General features: G+C 37.2%; 1 protein-coding gene across 6 annotated transcripts in view; it reads right to left on the reverse strand.

Annotated features, from left to right (window-relative positions):
* The window catches only part of DMTF1 (cyclin D binding myb like transcription factor 1), a 45,628-nt gene that overhangs the window by 1,238 nt on the left and 23,116 nt on the right, over positions 1 to 21,274 (reverse strand). For all 6 annotated transcript variants that reach the window (XM_043462874.1, XM_043462879.1, XM_043462875.1 and 3 more), the window contains 11 exons: positions 20,779 to 20,855; positions 14,988 to 15,145; positions 13,842 to 13,874; positions 12,934 to 13,043; positions 10,477 to 10,705; positions 8,639 to 8,790; positions 7,139 to 7,348; positions 4,207 to 4,292; positions 1,693 to 1,848; positions 810 to 1,184; positions 104 to 251 (listed from right to left, as the gene is read on the reverse strand). In XM_043462874.1, coding sequence (XP_043318809.1) covers positions 104 to 251; positions 810 to 1,184; positions 1,693 to 1,848; positions 4,207 to 4,292; positions 7,139 to 7,348; positions 8,639 to 8,790; positions 10,477 to 10,705; positions 12,934 to 13,043; positions 13,842 to 13,874; positions 14,988 to 15,145; positions 20,779 to 20,855 — 1,734 coding nt within the window. The remainder of the gene's footprint in view (positions 1 to 103; positions 252 to 809; positions 1,185 to 1,692; positions 1,849 to 4,206; positions 4,293 to 7,138; positions 7,349 to 8,638; positions 8,791 to 10,476; positions 10,706 to 12,933; positions 13,044 to 13,841; positions 13,875 to 14,987; positions 15,146 to 20,778; positions 20,856 to 21,274) is intronic.

Raw genomic sequence — 21,274 nt, forward strand, 5'->3', positions numbered from 1 at the left:
AGAATTTAGAATAAGTGTTCTTCTACCAAAGTGAAAATTTAACAAGACTCACTGCTTGATTTCCCCCTTAAGATTTATCAGGCATACGATGGCGTTACAGTACCTGTTAGTGTTGTCAAAGGCAAGACGGATTCAGTATCTATAACATCAGATGTCTGGATAAAGCCATGTGGTGAAGGAACAATAAGTATCGTTTCATCATCAATTGTTGTTTGATGAACTTGCTCTTCTATGGTAGGAGAGCCTAAATCCTAAGTAATAACAATTAAAAAAAAAAAGATTGTCTCATATTCCTGGTTTCCCTTAAGTCCCCAAACACATTTAGGCTTGAAAGGACTTTGAAATATTATCCTAAAGTTAGAATATAAAGAAACCAAAGTTAAGGTCTTAAAACAGACAAAAATAATAATAACCTCACACTCTGATGTTTTATATACTAGCAAAAAAAATAATTTAAAAGAGCCAGTTCAGTGACAGGTCCTGCTGTTTCACTGTGGGATGAGGTTCCTAAGCTGAACCACAAAGATTTGTTACAAACCACCCACAGGAAGATGGTTTCCACAAGCATTTCTCAATCTACTGGGGGTTGGCGAGGGAAAGGCTTCAGTGAGGAACTGTGGGAAGAGCACAGCCCTGCTGGATGAATGACACTTGTCAGGGAGAGGTTTGCACATTGAGTGTCTAAGAAAATAGGAAAAAAAATAAATAAAAGAAGGTAGGAAGGTTCTGAGGACATCTTTCCATAAACAATTTCTAGGCTTTTCCCAAACTATAGGTTTGAGGCTTAAGGCTGTTTAAGTGCAACTTACCTCAGTAACATAAGCCCGGGCTAATGGTGAGGGTTCGTCCTCTTGTTTAAGGTGGGTGTCAGAGATTTCTTCTTCTGTTCTGACCATAATACTATTCATCAGTTCTGTGCTATTTTGGTCACTGAATTTGGATATATGAGCATCATTAAATGACGGCTCTACTGTAATCTTAGGCTGATGAATTTCATCTGGGAAAGTGTCTGCTTCTAGGGCATCTGGAGGCTCAGGAAAATCAGATGAGTGAATATCACTATCCACTGTCAGTTCTGCTTGGGATATGGAAGAGGCGATGTCCTCTGTGGCAACTGTCTGAATGATGACTCTTGGTGCGTGACACTGCACTGTGACGTCACTTGTGTTCAACAGATGTTCTGGCTATAGAATGTTAACGAAAACAATCAGTGGCAAGATGAAAAAGTACATACCAGCCTAAAGTTATAGACAACAAATGACATTTACACGTGGTACCCTGGTGTCCCCTCCATGCCTCTCACCTCTGGATCTGCAGTGTTCTTACCATGTTCCTCTAGAATTCCTGTTTCTTGACCTACTGGGGCCTCTGCGCTCCTAAGAGCCCCTTTCCCCTAATGTACGTCCATCTCATGTACAGGAATGAGGGAGGTACCCCAGTGAAGGTGTAAAACATGCTCCTGGGACAACAGTGGTAGAAGAATAGTTTAAATCCATGGATTACAGTAGTATTGGCTCTTAATATTATGTATCAACTAATTCTGGTCCCTAACAGGTCCTGAAGTCTTGGAGCTCAAAATATATCTCCCCTCTCCCCCAAGGTATGAGTTCTATCTCTGGTGACATTTATCAGTTTAGCCAGTCTTTTCTACAGAAACTAGAAAAATCAAGGAATTTATGTAAGATGACATACAGATAAAGCATGGACAATGATCTGTTCAGGAGAAGCAGGAGCGGCAGCTGCCAGGGTGACTGTGGGACTCGCAGTCAGGGTGAGGGGAAGGCCTTGGCTTGAGCTTGTCTGAAGCAGGTAGGTGCCTGGAGTGCCAGTGGGCTGTAAATGGAAAGACTAAAGGAAAAAGAAAAATCTGGTCAACACAGGTGCATCACTGAGTAAGCAGACTTAGTGCTCACTACATCTAGCTTTACATCCAAAATGGGGACTTTACTGCTAGTCAAGTGCAAATGTACTTGGTACCAATCATGAAGGTGCAAATAATAAAAAGCATAATATTATGGACTATTTATGTGTTATAAGTCATTTCACAGCCTGCAGGTTTAACAGAGAGGCAAGGCCTTGGTCCTACTCTTCACGCCCTGTGTGTCTATGGTCTGGTTTCAGCTCAATCTCAGTCCAAGACACTGCCTCATAAACCACTGTTTCCAGCGCAGTAACCCAGCACACCCTCTTTATCCTTTCTCTGTAGCACATAAAACCTAGCAGTCTCCCAGTTAAAAAGCTTCACATCTTTGAAAAGGCACTATGGCAGTGTTTACTTGCTTGAATAGATTTTTTTTCATAGTATAATTTTAGAAAATTTTTATGTTAGGAGAAGAGGTACAGAAATAGCAATTAGCCTTCTTCTGAAAGAAAAAATTCCTAATTGAAAACTGCTTAACTGATAGTATGTTTAGATGTTTTATGGAAGTGTAACAAAACCACTGAAACAGCAACACACGTTTCACAACCATAAGCTTCTCCATGGTACTGTGAGTTTGGTTTACCCTAAAACTGAAGGAAGAGCATGTGCACGTAGAGCTGGAGGTGAAGGTCATATCTCCTGGTCTCTAGTCCGACATGGTCTTGTGGACTTCCTCCACAGCAGCTCTACTGGCTTCTGACTCACTGAATCTAGGTTTCTTAAACATGAAAGCAGGGATAACAACTGCTTCTCACAGAAAGGTTTGGTGAGGATTAGAAATGATTGTGATGGTGCCTGGCACACACTTGGGATTCAACTCACTTTTCCCTCTCCCTCTTCATAAAAGTGTAGCTGACTGTTTTTCTAAAGGTTGTATTTATTCATCACATATCATCAGGTGATATAGTAAATACTTTATATGCACATGTATATCATATGCATATTTTAATATACTTAAATACATTTAATGCTTATACATTTTTGGAGCTGAGGCACTATTATGCTTTATTAATAAATTAGGACAGAAGTCTCTAAATCTTTGATTGTGACCTCATAAGTTGAAACCGGAACACATACCTCAAATATATGTGTGTACATTATTTATTTGGCCAGGGGGAAAGTAGCAAAAAAAGGTAAAACAAATTTGTTTTGTACCTGTGACAAATGACTTTCTTTTACAACCCTATTTTGAAGACCACTGAATTAGGAACCCGAGGCTTAGGTTAAGTAAGCAGCCTAGCAGAAGCTCCAAAAGAGAATCTTTTGCTCTGTGGGCCATCATGAGATTTGGCTGTGTATAGGATATAAATAAACTCATGCACTAGTACTCCTTATATTTTTCACAGCAAATAAATCTTGACACAATTTAAATAAAATACATTTTTTCTTCATGAAAACTGAGCCAATAATTTTGGGTTTACCTATTTTAGAAATCAGGCAAAGAACTGGGGCTGTTTTTGAATTTTCATACCCCCCACCCCAAAGAAATTACATTTAAATTAGCAGACATATCCCATCTCTCCCGCAAAAACTCTTAGCATAGTTAACCTCTAATCTATGTTCTGTCTCTATAGGTTTGCCTAGTTTTGATGTATCAAATGTGAGTCCTGCACTATATATTTTGTGTCTCATTTCTTTCACTTTGCGTAATATTTTCAAGGTTCATCCTTGTGGTAGCATATTTTTTACTTACTTACATTTTATTTACCCATTTATCAGTGGATGGACATTTGGATTATTTCTACTTTTTAGTTATTATGAACATTCATGTATAAGTTTTTCATGGATATAATGTTTTCATTTCTCTTAGGTATACCCGGGATTAGAATTGGTGGGTCATATGGTAACAATATTTAACCTTTTAAGGAACTGCAAGATTCTTTGCCTAAGTGGCTACATCATTTATGACTAGGACTTTTAAACCCTGTATCCTCAATGGCTAGTGCAGTGTTACTCTGTTAAATAATTCATTCCAGAAACTTTTCCTCAACCAATATGAACTTTTTAAGTATATATTTATAATTCGATAAAAATATGTAGCATGTACCCTACATGTTAGCATTGTCATTTTCATCTATATAAGAAAAACATGTTATTGGTTTATATCAGATTGAAAAATTAATTATAAAAAGTAGAAGTCTGATTTATGTTGGCTTCCAAACTCATGGGCAGAGTTACACGTAATGACAGTCAGGTTACTTTTCCTATCTCACTTGCTCATGCAGCATCTCTAACAGTGACGCCAGCTGCTCTCGCGCACTAGGCTCTGTAAGGCGGCTACTCACTGGGAGGATCTCAAACGTCTGCAGTGCTCCGCTGTTTAGTGTTATTGTTTCCGAGTCAACAGCAGCAGCGGTGGAGTCTGCTGAAGCTGTGGCAAGAACAAGGACAATAAACAAAACACTTTCTAAATTTCAATTTCCTTAGTGTACTTAATAGGACGGCCATCTCATATTGAATAACTGGCCTGGAAACCCACAATCATTTAAATTGAACAGATAACAAATCTAATGGATCTGTCTGGCATGGCACAGATAAGGGTCAGCAAACCATGACCCACGGCCAAATCCAGCTCACTACCAGTTTTTTATAAATGGAAGTATTAATAGGAACACAGTCAAGCCTGCTTGGTTATGTATTTTCTGTAGTTGCTTTTGCACTACAAGGGCAGTTGAGTAGCTATGACAGAGACAAAATTTGCTAATCCTGGCATAGATCATAAAATTATAGTTAGTAAGAAAGAGGAATACGCTAAGGCTAACCTGCAAAGATACAGGAACTTGATAAAATGCTAAGTTTTCCTGTACCTTTTGGTAAGAAGGTACAGATGTCTGGAATATAGAGATGTCCGAGAACCCTAGGCTTTAGTTCTAGTGACATCACTTCTGGCTTTAGTTCTAGTGACATCACTTCTGGCAATGTAAATCCAGGCAAATAACTTACTTCAATCCAAACTAATGTTCAGAGACTTACTTGCCCTGTCTATCTCATACAGTAGTTGTGAGGATCAAAAACATTAAATACATGCAGTACTGTTTCAAATGACTGTACTGGGTGAATAAATAGTACTTTAGAGATCAGACAGGTATGTCAACTGAAGCTCAGGCTTCATTGTGTCTGCACAAGGTATACAGAACTACAGCAAACTAGCAGAAATGTGAGCTCTTTTGGTGCTGTCAGTCCCACCTGTAGGTACATCCATGTGGAAAATGATTTGAAATTGACTTCTAATGTATGATGTTTATTGTTGATTATATTCTGACTATAATACTTCTCAGTTTCAGAGAAATGCACTTAATTCCTGTTATTTCTCTTACTAGTTCATGGATTCTTAAGATCATACATAGAATAATTTGATTTCAGATAAATAACCTAAATCAAAGGTAAGCAAATTATGGCTGGGGACAAATGTGGCTCAAGGCTAAGAATGGTTTTTACATTTTTAGAGGATTGTGTAAAAACAAAAACAGAAAATTCCATAAGATCTATCTGGCCTTGGCCTGGAAAGCCTAACATACATTTACTGTTCTGGCCCTAAATAGTCTGCATCCCTGACCTCTAATAAAGAAAGAAACAACCATGAGATTTTAGCTCAAATGCCAAGAATAATGGGCGTCTTGTAAAACTTACTGTACCCGTATTTCTTACTGGATGAAATAAAATTATTCTAATACTTAAAAAAGCATGCTGTGAATGAATATTAAGGCACCATCTATAAAATGTTTGCTATTTTCTCAATAAGTATTACCAACCCAGTGGCCAAGGAAAATTATAACTTTCTCCATGCATAAATAATTTTTAGTCAACAGACTCTCTCATATTTATGGTGGATTAGTAATTTCAGTTGCTTTGCAATTCTCAAGACTATAAAACGAAACAAGCAGGGTTAAAGAAAATAAATTCTTCATGTTTGACTATACTGATAGAAAGCTAAAGCACATTTAATATTAATTTATTAATTAATATTAATAAGCGCATTTAAATTAGAACTTGAATAAGACAAGCATAATTAATGGAATTCCCAGAAATACAGTGTTAATAATGCCAACTAAGTGGTCCAGAGATTCTCAAATGTGATCAATAGAGTACATATGAAAACCTGTAAGTTGCCTGTATCTGTCACACTGACTGGAAAGCACTGCTTGGCATTTTATGGCTGACGTCAGGGGACCCTACACACCCTGCAGTGTGTAGGAGGACATCCTGCCAACAAAGAACTGTCCCAATCAAAATGCCAATAATCCCTGGATTGAGAATAACACTCAGTGATTGAAAAACTCTTAGCAATGGCCTTTCAATAGGCAAATAACATTGTGTAGGGGGAAAAAGTGAGATAAAAATGAAAAAATAATATGGTTCTGAGATTTTTATCCTAATTCTTTCCTTTTCTGTCCTTCTATGATAGAAAGAAAGGTAGATCAACTTGGCTTAGATCTTAGAAAATGAATTTCTCTCCCTATAACTCACTGGGTTCTCATCTCATTAAGCACAAGAAGATGTCAGTCAGAGGCTAAGGAGAAGAGAAAGTTGACAGTCACTCAGTTGTGTCTGACTCTTTGTGACCCCATGGACTGTGGTCCGTCAGGCTCCTCGGTCCATGGAATTCTCCAGGCCAGAGTACTGGAGTGGGTAGCTGTTCCCTTCTCCAGGAGATCTTTGCAACCCAGGAATCAAACCCAGGTCTCCCAAATCGCAGGCAGATTGTTTACCAACTGAGCCACCAGGGAAGCCTCTCTGTTTATACCAGAGAGGTAAACAAAACAATCCCTGCAGGAAACTGGGTCTTTACTCCCTAAAGAAAATCTTTTTCAACCTCACCAAAATCCATTTCTTCTACATTTCACCTCAAATCCATTCCTCATTTGTATGTCTTCTGGTGAATTACTACAAATGATGTGCTATCCTAGAGACTCTATGTCCTTGCTTAGCTGACAGTATTTTAAGTAGTTTTCTATTAACCATTTATTCTTTATAACATCTAGAAAGTAAGATGATTTAAAATGGTTTATAATGGCTGGGTAGTAGGTTATCAGTCTTTCCTGTCACACATTCATCCTTTGCAAATATTTATCAAGCTAATAAACATAAAATGCCTTAGATCTCCTTTAATTTGTCAAGTTGGATAAATTTCTGTCAAAATTCTAGAAGACTGAAAGGTGTCAGGCACATTCACTAAATCACACAGGTCACATAGCAAGGAGTTCTGAGGTTACTTACAGACGTGGGTGATCTGGACGGGAATCTGCAGGGCTGTCATGGGGCTTGGAGAGATGGCAGCATTGTCTTCCAAGCGGGCAACTCTGATCTGAACATGCTGTACACTGGAATTGGAATTACTGTTTGGAACTCCAGGTCCTGATTTATTCTCCAAAAGCGTTGGGTTGTTTTTTTGATTTTCATGTAACTGTTTAAGACCTTTTATCAAGACTGAAGGGAGATGGGTAGACAAAAAGAACATTGATTCTCCGACAGACCACCATCTAAGCAGCAAGGGAAGTGGGGGGTAAGGAGGGAAAGTATTTGGAATAAATAGTTGTATATAGGATATGACATCTTAGCAAAATAATAATAAAAATATTTAAAAGCCATAACCTGTCTGGAAATTTTTGGAAACTTTATCTATATCAAAAATTTTTTTACAAAATTCACAACCGAATATTCTTGCCATCAAAAGCTACATTAATAGCTATTGTAAGGAACATGGGAACACAACATTTTCTCTGTCTTAGGGCTTCTTGATAAAATTCTTATTTAGGAAGAAAACTAACATTTTTATTCAGTAATAAATTGTGTACCCACCCCCTGCCCTGACTCAAATGGCACTTGACTGTTTTAGCCACTGCAGGAACAGTCAGTTGGCTGTCATCTAACTTACAACCCCAGAGTGGCAGCTGAGCTTTTCCCAACAGCAGTATGCAAATGACTTGAGCCAGCTCCTCTACTAACCGTGATAAATTACATCAGTCATCCCAGGTGATCTTGCACCTGGCTGGGTTCCTGTTACATTTAGTATTCCTTCATTCTCCTGGTTATACTACAATTTTTACAATGCAAAGTAAATTTGTAACTGGGTATTTAGGGGAAAAGAAATCACATTTCATCAAGCCAAATTCCTCAGCATTTAATTTTCCTTTGCAAAAATGAAGCTGGAGCATTATATCAGTGAGAGTGAATCTGATTACCTAAATCAAAGACTGTACTACCTGGTTCAGTGCCTAAGTACAGAGCAGACAGTGAAGTGGAAAGTAAGCCATACTTCACTTTTAAGCAAACCTAAGATCTCTAGATTTACACAATAAATGAAATTAGAAACTTCCCCAGCATTTGTTCTACAAAATAAATCTCCACAGAATTTCTCTAAATAATGCAGTTAAGTAATTTGAAATTACTCAATTCATAAAAGTTGATTTAAATGTAATTTCTTACATCTTTGTATGCAATGAAAACACAAGTGAAATTTATCTCCTCTTCACAGTTTATGTGAGAAGAATGTGTGTAAATATGTGTAATTCTATCCTTGGTGGTTTGAGAATTACAAATCATATTAATTCTGCTCAAGGAAAGTTTGTTACCCAAAGAAACAGGACAGAGGTTGAAGTAAAAATCTACCATGATTCATCTCTCTTTAGCTGAGGCAAAGAACTTATAACAGCTAATTCCTTGAGTACTAAATACTGTAAGATAAGGTAAGGACTTAAGGAGCAAATAATACATTACCAGGGAACGAAACATCCTTATGGTTTGCGATTTGCCTTTTGATGGTCCACCATTTACTTCGAAGCCACTGTGGTGAACGGACACTGCTCCATCCCTCCGCTAACAGATCCCAGTTTATATCATTTTCATCAGCTACATCAAGTTCTGCTATCCTATAGGTTACAAAATAAGCATCTGTGAGATGTTTGTTTCTCCGCAAGAATCGTCCTCTGACTACAGGTGATGGCACCGGCAATAAAGGGAATGGCAGGGTATGTCACTGAGAAGCTAGGTACATGGGAAAGGATGGACCGTGGGAGTGCAGGCCTGCTTCCTGAGCTAAGAGCTAAGATGCACCACAGTGATAGCCTTTCGTTAATGGTACTACCAATATGCTGAACCATAAAAATGGTCAGAACCAGAACTGTGAAGGAAAGGGAAGAGCTAAAAGTTAGAACAGAATAAGAACAGGTTTAGTTGTATAGTGTTCTATAATGTTTTGTAGTGTGTTATATAATGGTATTTCCTAGATCTGAGCTCTTCCACTTGTAAAATAAAATTACGTAGCAAAGAATGGGGCTTCCCTCATAGCTCAACTGGTAAAGAATCTGCCTGCAATGCAGGAGAACCCAGGTCAATTCCTGGGTTGGGAAGATCTGCTGGAGAAGGGATAGGCTACACACTCCAGGTGGCTTGGGTTTCCCTGATGTCTCAGGCTGGAGTAAAGAATCAGCCTGCAATGTGGGAGACCTGTGTTTGATCCTTGGATTGGGAAGATCCCCTGGAGAAGGGAATGGCTACGCACTCCAGTATTCTGGCCTGGAAAATTCCATGGACTCTATAGTCCATGGGGTTGCAAAGAATTGGACGCGACTGAGTGGCTTTCACTTTCAGAAAAGAACTATTTATAAAGATGACTAGCTGGGGAAAAGCTATATTAAAAATAAAACTCAAGGGATTTTCCTGGTGGTCCAGTGGCTAAAACTCCATGCTCCCAATGCAGGGGGCCCAAGTTCAATCCCTGGTCAGGGAACTAGATCCCACATGCTGCAAATAAATTATCTTGCATGCTGCATCAAAGATGCCACTTGTCACAAATAAGACCTGGCACACCCAAATAAGTAAAATATATTAAAAAAAATAAAAATAAAACTCAAAAGAAAATGATAAAAAGATAAAACAATGCTTGAGCAGAAACCCCAAACCCCACAATTAACACAAAATAATACAGCTAAATTTGGGGTTTTAATGGTCTATATGTTTTCTAGTAAACTGTCAGGATTTTGATTTTCAGTAGGGAGTAGCCACAAAAGTTCCTGCTGGTATTTTTGGCCACTGAATCACAGACCAACTAATTTAACAATAAGCTTAGGATTATTATCTAAAAGCTATCTTTGGATATGTATGAAATGGAAGTGTCTTAATCTGGCCCAGTTTGAAGGCGGGAGAGAACTAATGTGGGTTATCTTATTCGCACAGTAGCCAAGGGTTGAGGGCATGGAGACTGCCAGCCCCCTTACCCTCAGCACGGTCCCCCTCGGCCGGGCCTGAGGCACAGCAGGGCAGTGGGAAGCCGCACGGCCGCGGCCCGTGCCACGCCTGCTCCGCGGACAGAGAGGGACTGCAGTCGCCACGCCTTCAACCTGGTACTGTGCACGAGCACTAAATCCACTAAAAGAGGAGCAAACACAAAACAAAAAAGAGCTCAATATGAAACAGTTAGGATTTTAAACAGTGGCTCTCTATGGAAAAGATGCTTTTCCGACATTAGGCATCTATGGAAATCAAAAGAGGAAAGTCAATCTAGACAGCCACAGCAGTTCTGCAGCTTTTGTCATGAGAAGATTTAGGACACACACCTGAGGATGAGATTGATTTCATCTTCCTTGGTCCACTCGGTACCTCCGCTCTGCTTCCAGTTCAGGTAATTGAGCCACTTAGAACGACACTGCTTTTCTGAGCGAGTACCCACTCGTTCTGCCACAGCTGCCCAAGACACACCCTGAGTGACTATGTCACCTGGCTCGGTGCTTGTCAATTCATGCACCACCTCTGCAAGTCTCTTTTCCTCTTCTTCTGTCCACTTCCCTGAAAGAAGGAGAGCATCCAGATGACTACTGCTACCTTTTTCTTATTTTGCAAATCAGATTCAGCACTGTATTTCAAAGGACTGATCGGAAGTATGCAGTAGTTGTCAGAATTTTTTCTGAATGACATACGGAAAACCTGTATGTAACTACTAAGACAGTTACTAGCCCAGTAAGGTCCTTACTGGGCTTCCAGGTGGCTCAGTGGTAAAGAGTCTGCCTGCAACACAGGAGATGCGGGGTTGATCCCTGGGTCGGAAAGATCTCCTAGAGTAGAAAATGGCAACCCACTCCAGTATTCTTGGCTGGGAAATCCCAGGGACAGAGGAGGCTGGCAGGCTACAGTTCATGGGGTCACAAAGAGCTGGACACAACTTGGTGACTAAACAACAAAGGTTCTTAGTACTACAAATGAAAACATAGAATCCTAATAGAAAGCACCAACTGACTCTTTAAGGAAAGAAAAACTATCTAAAACATAGCTAGAAAGAATTATATTCTCTCAAGTTATACTGAGTCCTAACTGGGAAGTGTTCCATTGATGGCTTGATGGACACAGAAACTCATACTTTTTTCTTAGTCCCACCAAAGATTCCCAGCTGTGCAGAAGTGTAGTAGTAAGCTCAACAGAGACCTTTACTGACAGGAATGAATGAAGATGGACAAGTAGAACAATACCTATGGCTTCCCACCCATTTCAATAAAAACAAAAACTTGGTTTATACCATTTCCTGTCCCAACTCCAGGCTGCTGTGATAAAATACCAGTCTGAGACTGGTATTCACACATATTTCTATTTCAGTTTTTTTTGAACCCATAAACCTAACGGTATCACATGTTCCCTTTGGTCTTTTTCTTTAAAAAAGCTTAAGCAGAAAAACAGGGGGGAAAAAAAAAAAGAGAGAACCATTTTAAAATGTCTTCCACTCTAAAGTTTCTATTTTCTTAGCAGTAGCTGCAAATTTCAAAAAGGCCATGTGCTTGCCTTTCCGGGATTCATTCATTCATCTGCTAAGCACAGCTCTGGATACCAGAGATTCAAGACAAAGTTCCTGCTCTCCTATTTTAGCATGGCAAAAAAGGAAGGGGAAACTCAGACTGTCGTCTCATGGTGTGGTCAAAAGACAAAACTCCTGATCCAAAACAATAAATAGCAACAAGGAAAGGTAACAGCAGAGCATTTCTTCAGGCTGGCAATCAGGGAATGCCATAATGTTTTTCCATTATGCTCACAGAAGGGCTTCTATACTCAATGTCTTACATTAACTTCCAGGGTCCCACTGTAAACCTAAAGCTCCCATTTCTGCTTCATTCACTACACAATAAGAGTTGGTGAAATTTATGTTTTCACTGCCTTAGAGGTAATACCGCTGGTGGACTGGTTAAGCAGGAAACATTCCTGATTCCACTTTAGGGGGTGAGATCAAAAATATATTCCCTGGAAGCTCAAGCCTAGCTTGAGAACAAACGGAACTTATTTCTAATTGAAAGACTGAGCACAGGTTGTGGATCCTTCAGGTAATTTGAGGGCTAAAAAGCGAACTATGAGATCATTTATTTTACCTTCATTATTTTACAGAGGAAACAGGTTGTAAGTGAGAGTTGGTGGGGGAGCCTAAATACTGCTGTTGGTCACAAAGGTTAGGTTGAACAGTATCATCAATCAGTAATTTGTATACATGAACTGGGTATCTGTGGTCTGGCCTGGGAACTGAAACACCAATCACAATTTTTTTCTATGGAAAAAGTTCTTCAAGTTTGAAATAGGCAAAGTATGTACAGCCTTTGGAACACAGCTTCTTCCTGAGTTGGGACATGCCTGAACTAAAGATTTTCATAAATATGAGTTGATAAGCTGTTGCCAACATCAGTTCAATAGTCAGATGGACTTAAATTAAAATTACTTCCTGCACATATGCCTTAAAAGTACCTGTATAGGACAAAAATACTTTCCCACCTGGAGCAGTTTTGAATTGCTATAAAACAGAAACCTGCTAGACCTAAATAAAACCTTTGAAGCTGAGGCGATATGTCCCTATGAAAATATCACCTTACTACACAAAGCTCAAAAATAAAGGATTAGTTGGGTCTAGTTGAAAAGAAAGGGCACTAGAAGAAAAAATGTAAACTTCAATGAGTAGTAAAGCTCTTTCCACAACAGAAAAGAAGGAAGCATGTGAAGGGGCAGGAGGGCTGAATGGCGACAAAGAACAGGGGCGTGCACAGTACCTGTGTTGCAAGTGTCCTTCATCAGTCGGCACCGATCTTTGACGGAAGAGGCACTCCTTCCTAGCGCCGCCCCTATTGTTGCCCAGTCATTGCCATGCTTTATCCGGAGCCTAAAACAAGAGTCTGCCAATCAGCATTTGGTTCAACTGTTTCTCCCTTTTAATTTCATCATTTATTCTTCATTCTTCTTCTTCCCATTTGACTGGTTTGGAAGTGGTGGGCAGCAATACTTTGAGAGCCAAAGTTTGAAAGTGTGGCCTTTTTTTGGGGTCCACAGTTGTCTGTGGGTGAAAAAAAACAGGCAGCAATTGCCTTTTTCCTGGGTCAGAGAAGAAATAAGTAACTTGGATATGTGTTCAAAAGACCAAATTTCCCCTCAGGTTACTGACACAATCTCCCAGGCAATCCCCAGATTTTTCCCTTTTGAGTACTCCTAACAAGCTCTTCTCAGACACCTGAAAAATTTTGCAAGTTCTTATTATCATAAACTGGATCAGGCTTTTTTTTTTCCTTTCATGATCAACACAATCCGTTAACCCATACTTCATGGTCCCCAAATTATGTTTCCTACAAAATAGGACTGTATAGTCGGTGAAACATCTGCCAACTCTAAATCATTCTAAACTAAGCCATTAGCACAACCTTGGTGTTGATCCTGGTATGTAAGTCCGCCAAATTTAGTCTTTAGGTTACCAAGAATGGCCATCTAATCTCTTTTGTAACCCCTATTAGTTGTCTAAGGACAATAAAAGAAGACTGAATTTATGGACATGGCTACTCTGTGCAAGTATAGATTTGATAAGGTCTTTATATGGTCAACTTTGCTTAACAGCAGGATTAAGTTATACCAGCCTACCAATAATCTCTTGACATTTTCAAAGTAAAATGGGAAAAAAAGTCAAACTTACTCCTTGAGCTTTTCAATTTCTTCAGGTGTATATCTAGAAATTTAAAGAAATTTTTAAAAGATCAATTAAACAAAGAATGCTAAAAGCCTTAATAAAAATCAGAATTTCACTTAGGGAGCCAAATGTTAATCACTTGGCATATTCACAATATTTTTAAAGTAACCAATTTCTAAGTAGATTAATAAAAATTAATGTTTTTTTTTTCTTAAAAAATATTTTAAGCTATTAATAAAAGTTAGCACTGTAACAATTTTCTCTAGGAAAATTCAACATTTAAAACGTATTTTCTCCTATGCTGCCTAACACTTGTGTTATTTCAAGTTAGATTCAGGTACTCTAATACCATGGCTATTCTGAAAGATGATGACACGGTAAACTGGAGCTAAAAAGAAAATCTATGGTCAACTCTTACAAATCACTGAAAAAATTCAAGTTCTCTTTCTCTACCTACACATGGACAACTGATGTATTCTTGCTCCAAAGTCAAGACTTTTTTTAGTAGCAAGTACTCAACATAACCAATGCAATGTTCTTTTTAAAAGCAGTATCTAATATGCCACACTACTACCATCTACAAGTCCCAAAGAGAAATTTAAAATATGTCAATAACACCATTATTATCATTGCATTGAAGGTATGAAGGCTTCCTTTGGATATTATCTATGACAGAAATCCATGCATTATATCCAGAAATTTAGTTATTTTCTGTTCTGCTTTTATTAAAAAAAAAAAAAAGTCACTGACTGCCCTAGGAAATGTTACACTATAAATATGAATAGGAAAAACATTATCAATGAATTTAAGAGTTTTTTTACATCTCCTAAATCTTTAACTACTTTTATACTTTCTTTAACACTACTTTCCGCAAAAGCAGATTTTGATGTCTTAATGTTAACTGAACTAAGTCTTAAATCAAACCTATATAAGGTATTTCAGATTCTAATTTCTAAAAGAGGCCTTATTGTAATGAGGTTTCACCATATTTACAACATGTACCTGGGGAATAAAAATACTAACACTGCTCAATAGTAATCTGCAACTGTCTCTAATTAGGCTTTGATCATAATTTTAGTTAAAAAATGATAGTTCCTTAAATATTTCCCATCTAAGTTACATGAAAACATGCAGTATTACAAGTTTTCATACTTTCCCACATGGTTTCTGTCATCGTACATGCGAAGCACTCTTCTATAAACTGCAAACAAAGGCCGGTTCAGACCCCATGCTATAGTCCTGTAGAAATCTTTTCTTTCGTCTTTTGACATCTCAAAGATGATTTCTGTAGCATCTTTTATTCCGCGTGCCTAAATGGGTACATTTCTTTGATTTAGGGATTTCTGATAAAATACATATGGATATACTATGCTTTTTAAAAGATTTTTTAATGTTAAAAGCAATGGCATTTAGAAAAATAATGTATTGCTAATTAAGTCAAATAAGAAATGATACTTAAATATTCCAAAAATAAGTTGTATATAATTCAATAAAGTCCTGCAAACCACTTTTAAAATTATAAAAAATTATATCTAAATAAAGTAGAAAAGGAAGGAGTCTTAAGAACAAAAGTAATCAAAAATAGAAAAGATAAGCAATGCTAAAAACTGCTTCTTTGAAAAGTTCCACAAGACTAAAAATAAAAGACAAAAAGACAAACTTACAACAAACCTTAAAAAAAGAGCCTAGAGCCTAGAGATTATATAGTTGAACCTCATGAAAATTTTATGGCAATAAATCTGAAAACTTACATATAATTTACAAATTCCTAGAAAAATTCAACTTACCAACTGACTCAGGAAGAGAAAAAAAATCTAACAATAAGCACAGACCATGAAGAAAATTTAACCAGTTATTAATCATTTTCCCACGATGGAAACAGTAGGCCAAGATGACTTCACAAGTAAATCCTACCAAACAATTAGGAGAAACATAATTCTGATTTTAAACTATCCTAAATATAAAAAGGGGGATAACTTCCCACTCATTAGACTAGCATCATCTTAAAAGCAAAACCAGACAAGGAGAGTTTTAGAAAAGATTTTTCAGGCCAAGTTCAGTCATCAAAATAGATCACCCAACTCCTCAAAATCTTTTAGCACACTGAACCCAGTAATATATAAAAAGTTAATACTCAATGCAAAAAGTAAGCTTACTCTAGGAATGAGTTTGTATTAGTTTCACAAAAATTAGTAATTAATTACACAAGTAGACTTACAGGGAAAAAAATAAAATCTCAACATTTATGGAAAGAGCAATCATAAAATCCAACATTCAAAAAGCATAAAGACTGTAATAATCATAAATGGGGTATAACCTTTAAATATTGTAAATTGCTATGTGTACCTGAAACATATAATACTGTACACCAACTACACCCCACTTTTACAAAAGCATAAAGATTAGAAGAATTACTTACAGATGTTATACATGTAGAAACCCACAAATCTATGAAAAAATTATTTAAGAGTACTTGCAAGAATGCTGGTTACAAAGTTAACAAAGTCATTTGTATTTCTAGACAAAGCTGATAAAAATCTTTAAAACTATTCACTAGTAATAGCATCAAAATTAGGACTAAATCTTAGGTAAATTATGCAATTCCTTCATGAAGGAAACATAAAACTATCAAGTGAAATTAAAGAGGAACTAACTAAAACAGAGAGCTATACAATGCTCTTCAGTAGGAAGTCAGAATATTAAAAAGATGCTACTTCCTTTCAAACTGATGCAGATTCAATGTCATGTCTGACTCTTTGTGAACCCATGGACTGAATTCTCCAGGCCAGAATACTGGAGTGCGTAGTAGCCTTTCCCTTCTAAAGCGGATCTTCCCAACTCAGGGATCGAACCCAGGTCACCTGCATTGCAAGCGGATTCTTTACCAGCTGAATAGCCTATCCCTTCTCCAGTGGATCTTCCGGACCCAGAAATCGAACTGGGACTTCCTGCATTGCAGGCTGATTCTTTACCAACTGAGCTATCAGGGAAGTCCAACTAATAGAGAGCTATAAAATGTTCTTCAATAGGAAGTCAGAATATTAAAAAGATGTCAATTCCTTTCAAACTGATTCAGATTCAATGTAATCCCAATAAAAATTCCAAGTTTTTCATTCTTTGCAAGCTGAATCTAAATTTATAACGGGAGAGCAAATGTCCAAGAACAGCCAAGACATTGATGAAGGGACCTGCCTCATCAGATAGACACTGAGGCTTCTGAGATAGTGCTGTACTGGTGTAGGTATCAAACAGAACCTAGGAACAAATCAGAAAAGCTAGAAACACATCTTTTTAAGTTTGAGTTAAGACAGAATGGGTATTGTAGACTGCGAAAGGACAGACATTCCCTAATAATGCTGGAACAAGCGTTATCAATACAAAAAGAAAGCAAAAACAACCACAACCCAGTAACACTGAAATGATATCTCATAACCACAGTAAAAAAAATGTGAAAGGCCAAACTATAATATATGAGAATATCTTTATGCCCCTGAAACAGAGGAGGATTTCTTAAACACACAGAAACACAACAGTAAAAAGATAATAGATAATTTTGACACTGATATGAAGAATTTTTTTTCATCAAATGATACTAGAGAGAATGAAAAGACAAGCCACTAACTTGGGACAAGATATCTGATCTGTAACATAACTGAAAAAACATTAGTATCCAGCATAAAATAAGAACATCAAGAAAATTATAATGAACAGCCCCATAGAAAAAACTGATAAAAGACACAAACAAGAATTTCAAAGAGGAAACACAAATGGCCAACAAGCATATAACAACACATAATCAGATAAACACAAATTAAACCCATAATAAATACCTTTTACACCCACCAGAATTAAACAAATTAACAGCAAAAAACTAAAAAGAACCCAAATGACCATTAACTGTGGAATGGATAACTTATATATTCACATGATGAAACACAGGTTTCAATAAAAAAAAAAAAAAAACCCCAATAGGGGATGAATCTCAAAATCACAATATTGAACAAAAGAAGCCAGTTACAGAATACCCAGAGAATAAACCTACTTATGTAAATTTTAAAACAGGTAAAATTCCACTGACGCATTATATACACTCTTTTGACTGTATTAAACTTTACAGTAAAAAGTTTCTAAATTTTAGAATCCTTTTCAAAATTCTTTTATGCAATTTCAAGTCTGGAAACAATTAAACCTAAATATTTACAAGTACCTAGATCTAAGGCACTGTGTTGCAGGATGATAGTACAGTGAGATGAAAAGCCTTTTCTTTTTCTCGGTTCCTTGCGACAGTATCTTATATTTTTACCCAAAATATGGAATATATGACATGTAATTATTTGCTTTAAAAACAGCTCCATAATGTTCTTGCAAGAGTACCACATAATAAAAAATCATAGTCAAAAATAAAAATCAAACAAATTATCTCTTCCCAAGATCAGTGTATCTTTTTTGGACATTTCTTACTTCTGACAATTCCATCATCATTCTAACCATCCTCAATAAAAAAAAAAACTCTTAAATTATTCCATTTCCTCACTTTCCTTCTTAGCCAGTATTTAGTCACCAGGATTCCTCAGAAGACTACTTGCTTATCTGTCTTTTCTCTGCTAATTCTATTTCAACTGCTGCTGCTAAGTCGCTTCAGTCGTGTCTGACTCTCTGCGACCCCACAGACAGCAGTCCACTAGGCTTCTCTGTCCTTGGGATTCTCCAGGCAAGAATACTGGAGGGGGTTGCCATTTCCTTCTCCAACTATTTCAACTACTATAATTTAAAGTTCTTACTACTCACAACCTGGTCAAATGAAATGGTCATCTAAAAGGTCTTAATCATAAAGCTGCCCTTTAACCATCAAGTTGGAAGAGTCCTTGGAAATCATCTACTCTAATTTCTTACATAAGAAATCAGCTTCTTAATTTCCCGAATTCAGTGTTTTTTCTCTTTTTTTTACCAACTGGTTACTAAACCTGTAGCATTTCCCCAATTTTAACTAAAGTATGTGTGATTAGTGGACAACTTTTAATACACTTTTGGATATATTTCAATAGTCACTGAATTTCTGTTTCTCTTAAAACAATTAGCTTGGTGGGAAGGATCTTCCTTCCCTAATAAAGAAGTAAAGTTTTTCTTTTTATAAAGTGTAGTTTGGGAGGAGTGTAGCTTAAAATTAAGCTTAAGAATGTAGACATACTAGGCAGCAATGTATTGAAAATAGTGAAAAATTATACGTAAACTATCAAACAATAGGAGAATTAAACTTCAAAGCTCAAGTTCTAGCAGCCAATTATCTTGGTTCATGTTAAAGGGGTTATGTTAATATACTCTGGGTTTGAACTCTGAATCCTCAACACACATCATTAATGTGCTCATAATGCTCATAATGTTCCCTCCAGCCCTCAGTTCAGTTCAGTCATTCAGTTGTCTGACTCTTTGTGACCCCATGGACTGCGCACGCCAGGCCTCCCTGTCCATCACCAACTCCGGGAGTTTACTCAAACTCATGTCCATCGGGTCGATGATGCCATCCAACCATCTCATTTTCTGTCATCCCCTTCTCCTCCTGCCTTCAATCTTTCCCACCATCAGGGTCTTTTCCAATGATTCAGCTCTTCGCATCAGGTGGCCGAAGTATTGGAGCTTCAGCTTCAACATCAGTCCTTCCAATGAATACTCAGGACTGATTTCCTTTAGGATTGACTGGTTTGATCTCCTTGCAGTCCAAGGGGCTCTCAAAAGTTTTCTCCAACACCATAGTTCAAAAGCATCAATTCTTTGGCACTCAGCTTTCTTTTTAGTCCAACTCTCACATCCATACATGACTACTGGAAAAACCATAGCCTTGACTAGACGGACCTTTGTTGGCCAAGTAATGTTTCTGCTTTTTAATATGCTGTCTAGGTTGGCCATAACTTTCCTTCCAAGGAGTAAGTGTCTTTTAATGTCATGGCTGCAGTCACCATCTGCAGTGATTTTGGAGCCCCCCAAAATAAAGTCTGCCACTGTTGCCCCATCTATTTGCCACGAAGTGATGGGACCAGGTGCCATCTTTGTTTTCTGAATGTTGAGTTTTAAGCCAACTTTTTCACTCTCCTTTCACTTTCATCAAGAGGCTCTTTAGTTCTTCGCTTTCTGCTGTAAGGGTGGTATCATCTGCATATCTGAGGTTATCGATATTTCCCCCGGCAATCTTGATTCCAGCTTGTGCTTCATCCAGCCCAGCGTTTCTCATGATGTACTCTGCCCTACTCTACCCCTAAGTCTTACCCCTTTCTTTGAAACTCAGCTCAAATCCTTACTCTTGTAAATATTTTCTGTACCTGTCCCAACCCTGAGAGTAAACTCCTCCTTCTGCTCTCATGCAGAATTCCCAACATGTTATCCAATATGCAAACAAAGCCTTGTATCATTCTTCACGTGTTTTCAGAATTACCACATGGACTGTTGGCATTTGAAAGGCTAACACTATGTATTAAGGCAATTTCTATCTCCAGTGCTTTAAAAATTATTTTCATCAGTCATCTAATGAAAAGGATGACTAGGCCTGAATATGAAAATGAACTAATTTTTTTTAAGGGAAAGGACTAGTGAGATGTCATAAATTCAAAGAAGACACATGTCTTAGGCTTTACATAGCATAAATTTAAACTCCAATTTATAGGCTGCTTGAAAAGATAGAGCTTTAAGATTCTGAGAGGCTATTAAAATTCTGTCTTAACTTTGGGGTGTTACCTAAAGCAATAAAGCTGTTTTATTTATTTTTTTTTAATAAAGCTGTTTTAAACTGAGAATTCAAAATGTGTAAATATACTATAATACAACTGAAATTAATAAGCTACAACATGTTAGCCAATTATCAATTACATAATTACTGAAAAGTGCTACTTTGGTATTTTTGCAACTGGCAATCAAAAAATTAGTGAAACAAAAAAAATATGCCATAAGATACCTTCAAATAGCGTTCAATATTGTTCATCAAAATATCAATTTCTTCCTTGGACCACATCCCCTGCTTCCATTTATGTCCTTTAAAAGAAAACAAGTAATGCTATTGATAATGTTATTCTTTGAGAGGAAAGAATGTAGCTAATTTAATGTCTTATTCATCTGAAATCTGAAAAATCCCTAGGCAAAGTTGCTTCTGTGACCTCTGGTTTTTAAGAAAGAATACAAGTGACACTAGTAAACAGGGGTAATAAGTAAAAGAGTCATAAAAAATACTTCCTCTTAATTACATCTCTTACCCTTTCAGCAGGACAGGACTTATAAAGTGTAAAAGCCAAATCACACTCAAAACTTTCTGAAAAATTTCTGCAGTGAAAAGTAAGTTTTATGGGAAAAAAATACATATAAAAGATTCTAGGACAAGGTAAACATAACATATTGGAATATCAAGTGAGTAATTAATTCTTAATGAGTAGTTACTGTACAGGGGTTGAAAACAA

Source organism: Cervus canadensis, chromosome 3 (assembly GCF_019320065.1).
Source record: "Cervus canadensis isolate Bull #8, Minnesota chromosome 3, ASM1932006v1, whole genome shotgun sequence".
Taxonomy (NCBI): Eukaryota; Metazoa; Chordata; class Mammalia; order Artiodactyla; family Cervidae; genus Cervus; species Cervus canadensis.